This window comes from Hippopotamus amphibius, chromosome 17 (assembly GCF_030028045.1).
Source record: "Hippopotamus amphibius kiboko isolate mHipAmp2 chromosome 17, mHipAmp2.hap2, whole genome shotgun sequence".
Taxonomy (NCBI): Eukaryota; Metazoa; Chordata; class Mammalia; order Artiodactyla; family Hippopotamidae; genus Hippopotamus; species Hippopotamus amphibius.
The window spans coordinates 17,337,590-17,344,690 of record NC_080202.1 but is presented as its reverse complement, the minus strand read 5'-3'; the positions used below and the strand labels follow the sequence as shown (position 1 = coordinate 17,344,690).

Below are 7,101 nucleotides of genomic sequence, written 5' to 3'. Positions count from 1 at the left end.
CACATTTCACCAAAATTATTTTAGTTTAGAGGTTCTGGAAATAGAACCTCTCTGAGGGGTGGTGGTGGTTTGAGAAGAACCCAAGACATCCTTAAAAGAAAGGAAATGGCCTTAATGTTTCAAAAGATCAGGGAGGAGTGGGGGGAAGTGAGAGAAGAAAGCTGATGCATGTGAAGAAATTAAATAACTCCCCACATCTTAGAGCTGATTGAATTTACATTTTACTTAAAAAAAGGGGGAGGAGTACATACACCGGGAGGAAAATGGCGTGGGAACAACAATGATCTGAAATGGATTTCTACAGTTTTCCCCTACAATGGTGGATTTTGTCTTTTGGGCAGTATTTCTCCTGCTGGCGTACAACTGCTTACAATATTAATGAGGTTGTAGACAAGGGAACTGCCAAAGTTTGGGCCTGAGAGGAAAAGAGAGGAAGTTATCATACACAGTGTAAGTTTACAATACACAGCATTTTCTTTAAATGATGTAACGCAGTCGCAGGAAGAAGTTAACAATACTAACACGAGAATAATCAAATTTTTGTTTGTTATCCATGTACAGCAACTAACTGCTTTACAAAAAAGCAAAATAATACAATATATCATCACATGTATTTACAGTGTAGTAAATATACTTTTCTGTCAAATTTTACACAAACTATTTACAGGTGAATATACTGCATTAAAAAAAACGGTGTGGCTGACACTACGAGTGAATTTTTGTGTAAGTCCATTGCATAACATTGAATAAGACATGCCTCATTATGCCTGGGTTGGGGGTAGGATGTAAAAACAAAACCAAAAAACAAACAGAAAAGCCAAAACAAAACTGAAAAACCCTAAAACCCACTAACAGGGAGGCTTGCCGGCTTATATTCTATCTCGCCCAGGACATCTGTTCGTGGGGGTGGCAGCTGGCTGTTCTCTGTGGTATCCTCAGCCTTGGCCCAGGATCTGCACAGAGTGGGCACCCAGTAATGGACAGGTGCTGAGTGGATGCAGGACAGAGCACTCGCCACTTCCCCCAAAGCCAGTGAACCGGGTCTCAACGCTGGCAAACAAGGGCACACCCCTGGGACCGGGCGGTGATAAAACAAGGAGATCATGCATGACAAAAAACGTGGTGAGTTAATGTTTTCCCTTTTAAAAAGTCAGGGGAAACATCCACAAACCCAAAACAAATTACTTTATAGAACTTAGATTATGCAAAATGGGCAACCTGCTCTGAACTTCAGAATTTCTTGTGCAGGTTATAAATATGAGGCCTAAAGAAGAGTTTCATTTCTCAGGGGGAGCATATTGGTGAGAGATTTATCTCATGTTCATTTCAGTTCCTTGGAAAGCTAGATTTTCCTCAAAAGTCAGAAGTTCTTTAAACAAGGTAAGTCATAAACCTTAATAAGTTTTCAAATTCCCAGGATGTACTGATCAAAAGTATTTTTGCAATTCAAAGGTGGCTCAATTTTGATTTGTGCAATGCAGCTCATTTCAGGAGGTGCTTCAAGTGAATTCACTCCATTCATTACACTAGAGGGAGATAACAGATACATTTAAGAAACAGCATACCTTGGAAAACTTGTTTCTGGAAAGATCAATATTTTTAACAGTAAACCTTTGGAAGTTCCTCTATTTTGATGGGAGAAGCAAAATAGCATTAACACTACCCACTGTCATTGCACCAAACCAACAAACAGAGGGAAAAATATGGAACCAAAATGATTAAAGGCTCACATCTGCCTTTTATTCCAGGCAATTATGATGCCCACCCCAGAAGCTCTGGGTTGTGGGGGAACGTGGACCTTACCGGCAGCTTGGCGTCCTTGGCACCGGGCAGTTAATGGTCTATTTCTAAACTCAGCTGTAGTCTTACCTCCTTATAGTCTTAGTTGCTCTGTTATTATAAACATTCTATGCTAATGAAGCCTCTACAATAGTCAAAAACAAAAGTTTAGTTAATTGCACCTGTCTTCAATATTTTCCAACAATTCAGTGTCAAAATAACTGTTAACACTAGGTTTTTTCATTTTGGCAAATGGTTCTTACTTTTCCCAGGACTGTAAACAAATTAAAAAAATTAAATTCTTGTTATTTCTGAATATCAAAAGCAATTTTATTTACATTAACATATTACATTGTTACTGTGTGGATAAATGTGAAATGTGTTATATTATTAAAATCAGAACACTTAAATGTACCATTATTTATTGATTTAGCTGTGGAATTTAATTTACTGAAATCCACTCATGAAATAGCACTTTAGGAAACTCCCCCTCCCCTAGGTTTCTTTTTCCCTCCCAAAGCCATAACATCTTAACATATAAAGGGAACCCAGGAATAGGGGGATGATATCTTCTTGTAATAAATATGGTTTAGTCCTAAATTGGAACATCCAGATACTAATATATTCACTGAAGTCAAATTATTTTGCGCACTGCAGGTACCACAAAGAAATTGGACCTGCATTACTATGGAAATTCCAATGCCATGGTAATCCATACCATTCAGTATAGCAGCAACTCTTAAGGTCCCCTATTGTCATAATAATGCAGGCTGACCAGTCTTTTCACAGTGATTAAATGCAATTCTATCATATAGAACCCAAATGTTTTGCTAAAGAGATTCCTGATTTTTTGGAGGGGAGAGGAAAGATTACAAGACAATTAAAATACATCTTATCAAAACTTTTTTGATAATATACACCATACTCTATGTTTCTGGGAAAATTATTAAACAAAATAAAAGCATCATCTACTCTAATAGTCACGTACCATTCCATTTTGTATGGAGCTAATGCAACCATCTACGAAATTACCTTCTAGGAACAATTTTCAACACTTTGTTCACTAATTACCCTGCTCGGAATTATTTAGGAAAGAAGAAGAGGAGGGGAAAAATGTTTAATTACTATACTTAGTATAGTTTTGGCTTACAAAAACAAAAACTGACTTTTAGCATATTTAAAGATTAAAAGATAATCAACTGGAGAAAAATATAAACTAGTTTGGATGACTGAGTTTGGATAAGGCCTCAGAACTCATCTCTTTAATCAGTAATGTTAAGATATATGTGGTTACGCTTATTTTCCTGTAATTATTGCTAATACTCAAGTGTTAGTATTTCTTAAGAACCCACTACAAAATACTAAATCCCTCCACCCCCCCAAAGTACCTTGCCTGTGGCTTTATGGTGTGAAGTCACTGAGGCTTGACCTCTATGGTTCTTCAGTTTTGTAAGGTAAAAAAAAGTCCACAGCTAAAAGTCAGATTAAACATACTGGGGTTATAATATTATTTTTCCCATAAACTTCTATTTTGAAAACTGTGTAAATAAGACTAACACTTTACTTTGTATGTTGAAGAAGGGGAAAACATAGAAGGCAGAGCTCTGTGCAAATGGCTTTCATAGCTGGCCAGTAGTAGCAGTATTCAAGAATTCATCCTTTCTCACAACTGGGATGTTCTCAGTTCAAGTGTCTTGACCTCCCACTTTCTTTGCAGTTGTTCTGAACACTTGCTTAAACCAGACACACCAAAAGTAGAAGAAAAAAAAGTTAAAGAAAAAAGCAGCATTAAATTTAGGCAATGCTTCCAAGAGTTGATCATCTGGCAACATGGCAGACTGGCTGGGCTCGTTACAAAACATGAAGTGCAGCATCACAGCACGGTGGTGAGGGGTCACTAGTGAAGAGCCCGTATAAGTTAAGTCTGTTTGAAAAAGGAAAGAAAGAAAGCTTCACACGATCTTCTTAATGCTATTACGTTTGAAACTGCCAGCGCTTCTTTGCTTCTGCACCTGGCTTGCGGATCCATGGCGAGTTCGTCCACTGTTACAGTGCCCAGTGGTGGGGGAGAGTTCAACGTTCTCCTTGTCGATTCCTGGAGAGAAACAGAACGGCCAGTTACCCCCTCTCCTCGGGTGTTAAGCTCCAGGATTGAATCTCACGATTTGTATACGAGATACAACCTGGTGTTTTGTTTTTGCGCTCATTTTAATAGTCAACTGCTAGAGTGTTTACAAAGATCTTGTTACACAGAAAACCTCACACTTTGTTAAGCAAAATTTGCTATCATAGCAGAAAAACAGCATAAGGGAAAAAAAAACAAAAACAAAAACAGAAGTTGCAAGGAAAAGCTAGAGGCAGGCAGGCTTGAGCTAAATGGAAAGGCTAGCAGCCACCAAAGATTAGAACGCCTTCCTCCAAACCATACCAGAAGCTTCCAGCAGAGGTCAGCTTTTAGCCATGTAGCCTTACTGGTGTCTGTTTATACACAAAATATATTCTGTAGTTGCAGAAGGTATAGAAATTCATCATTTCAAAGAAAGGGAGATGCTTTTTATTTTTTAAATCATAGTGCCTACCCTAAAGGAACTCAAATATTTACTGAGAAAATAACATCACAAAGGTCATACTGTATAATTTTTTCTTTGGTCTTCTTTTCAACTCTGGCAAGTCATTTTTTGTTCTGCACCTTAAACAGATGCCATTTATTTCTCTCATGGAGGAGATTAAACCTCTCCAAACTGGGCCCTACAATGTATTTTATAAATAATATAATTAGTAACTTCATGAAAACAACTAGAAGCAAAAACAAGGTATTTTTTACACATCAGATCAGTAAAGATTACCAATTAGAGAGGTAACAGGGCAGTGGTTACCCCCGGGGGAAGCAGTGACTGGGGGGGGCATGAGGATGGTTTCTTGGGGTGCTGGTGATGTTCTGTTTCTTGATCTGGAGGCTGGCTTTTTAGGTATGTTTACTTCTTAGAAGTTCATTAGGTTGTAAATTTATAATCTGTGTGCTTTTCTGTCTGTTATACTTCAATAAAATTTACTAAAATAACTGGACCGATTATACCCACCTTTGGCATGACTACTGGTAGGAAAGCAAAAGTATTTTAGCAGTTTGTATCAAAATGTAAAGTACTGATTGATATTTACTGATATAGAAAAATGACCATAATTTTGGAGTAGGGGGGAAAAAATCCACATATGGGACAGGGGGTGGGGTGGGGGGGCTGGGGAAATTTTTGCCAAAGTATGTTATCTCTGGATGGTGTGATTTCAGGTAATTTTTACAGTATTCGTTTTTCTTTTTTTTTTTTTTTTGGCCATGCCATGTGGCTTGTGGGACCTTAGTTCCTCAAACCCATGCCCCTTGCAATGGAAGTGTGGAGTCCTAACCACTGGACCTCCAGGGAATCCCTACTTTACTCTTATCTGCACCATCTGAATTTTAAAATAAACAGTAAAATTGAGAATAGAAAAATTTCTATTTTTGGACAAAAAACAGTACTTCAAGTCAAAAAGTATTTATGTTACTGAAAATGTACTTAGACCCGCACATCTATTTGTTTGCTGGCTCATGAACAGGAAACGGATCTGTGATGACCTCCTTCTAGGAGCCACACATCTTTTGTTTGGATTCAGCCTTGAATTCAACTCAGAGAATGAGGCATCTACAGGCACGTGGTCTGATTTACACAGGCTCCATTGAGGTTTGCTGTCTTGAGCTTATCAAAGGAACATGAGCATATGAAAGAGTGCACTGGGCTGGGAGTGTGAGTGTAGCACTAAAAATGTCAGCAACACCTCTCCAGGAGCCAAGCATAGCAAACCCGCATCTTGAATCTGTTCTAATCTAATCCTGTGGGTAGAAAGATAAACGGGAGAAAATACACCGTGATGTTCAAAGAACTTTTCTCTGGGTAACAGAATTCTGGATGATTTTTATTCTCTTCTGCATATTTATCTCTATCCTCTCCACAGCTATTTAAACAAGCAATAACAAAATTGAAAGAAGACTGCTCATCATCCCTTGAATGTGCCTTGAACTCTGTGATGTGTGTCTGTACAGCTCTTTCAATTGCCTTACCAATCTCTACACAGTGAAACGCAATCTGTATTTTTTCTCATCTGTTTCTTTCATGATGCATTCTCCTGTCTCTTGCCAGAACTATTTTCTCCCTCCCCCTTTTTACTCCCTGCTTTTATATGGCATTTACATTTTGCCCATATTATCACAACTTGCGTATGCATATTTTCTCTACTAGAATAAAAACATCTAGAAGGGCAAAGATCATTTATTATTCATTTTTGTTTTCCTAAGATCCAGTGGATGTCTTTTTCAACAAACACTGGTTGAGCCAAATGCTTCGATTTTTATTACTGTGACGGTTGCAATTCAGAGCCAAAACAGCATGCAGCTCCCAACCTCAAGCAGGGTGGTGCCATGTTTTTACTGGAAAAGACAACATTTTTTTTTAGCTCCTTCCATCTGAAGTCATCATGAACTTGTCTGTGTATCTAACCTTCAGTTTCCTCAAATGTGCATGTGGCCTGTAAGTTCAAGTCTAATAGTTCCTTATCTAGGGTTATTTCCTTAATAGGAAATAAGATTCAGGCAAAACTTTAAAGATAAAGGTGTGAAACAACCAGGAGACAGTTATCAGGAGGGACAGTGTCGATGGCCACTAGAGAGCCAGTGGCTCTCTGCCGGCAGTCTTCCACTCTGGGGCTCTTTCTTGTGTGACCACCTTTGGCGCATCCTTGCCGCTGCTAGACTATGGCTCTTTCTGGGGCGGCGGTCAGGTGGGGTGGTAGCAGTCATCACACTGCAAGGTGGCAAAGCTTCTATCTGAGGACAAGGGCCTGTTCAGTTTAATTCTTAAGAATTAAAATTATATAAATTAGAATCAGAGTTAGTCCCTAGGGTGAAGGTTTCTTCAAAGACATACTAAGAATATTCCATTTCCTGTTTTGTTGAGCAAGTAACCTTCAGAACACTAAATAAAAATTTAAATGTTGAGGATAAGAACAAGCAATAAAGTTTTACACACACTGTGACCTCAGCTGCACCACAATGTTAATAAACAGGGATTATCTTAGAGTGGTAGGGTTACAGAAGGTTTTTTTGTTCTCTTTTTCTGAATTTTCTAATTTTTTTCCCTAATGAGCATGTGTTCCTTTAATTAAAAATCTTAAAGTATCACTGATCTAGGATTGTCACTTATAACCCAAAGCTTCAATGCTATGTGAGACGCTGAGGTCCCACTTTTACTCTCAAATTCAATTTTCATCTCAAGTCATTATTTGTTTGTGTGT

General features: G+C 38.3%; 1 protein-coding gene across 5 annotated transcripts in view; it reads right to left on the bottom strand.

Annotated features, from left to right (window-relative positions):
* Positions 1-208: 208 nt before the first annotated feature.
* NF1 (neurofibromin 1) overlaps positions 209-7,101 on the bottom strand; it is a 237,044-nt gene continuing 230,151 nt past the window's right edge. For all 5 annotated transcript variants that reach the window (XM_057714095.1, XM_057714093.1, XM_057714096.1 and 2 more), the window contains one exon: positions 209-3,874. In XM_057714095.1, the coding sequence (XP_057570078.1) occupies positions 3,732-3,874 (143 nt within the window). In that variant the 3' untranslated portion in view covers positions 209-3,731. The remainder of the gene's footprint in view (positions 3,875-7,101) is intronic.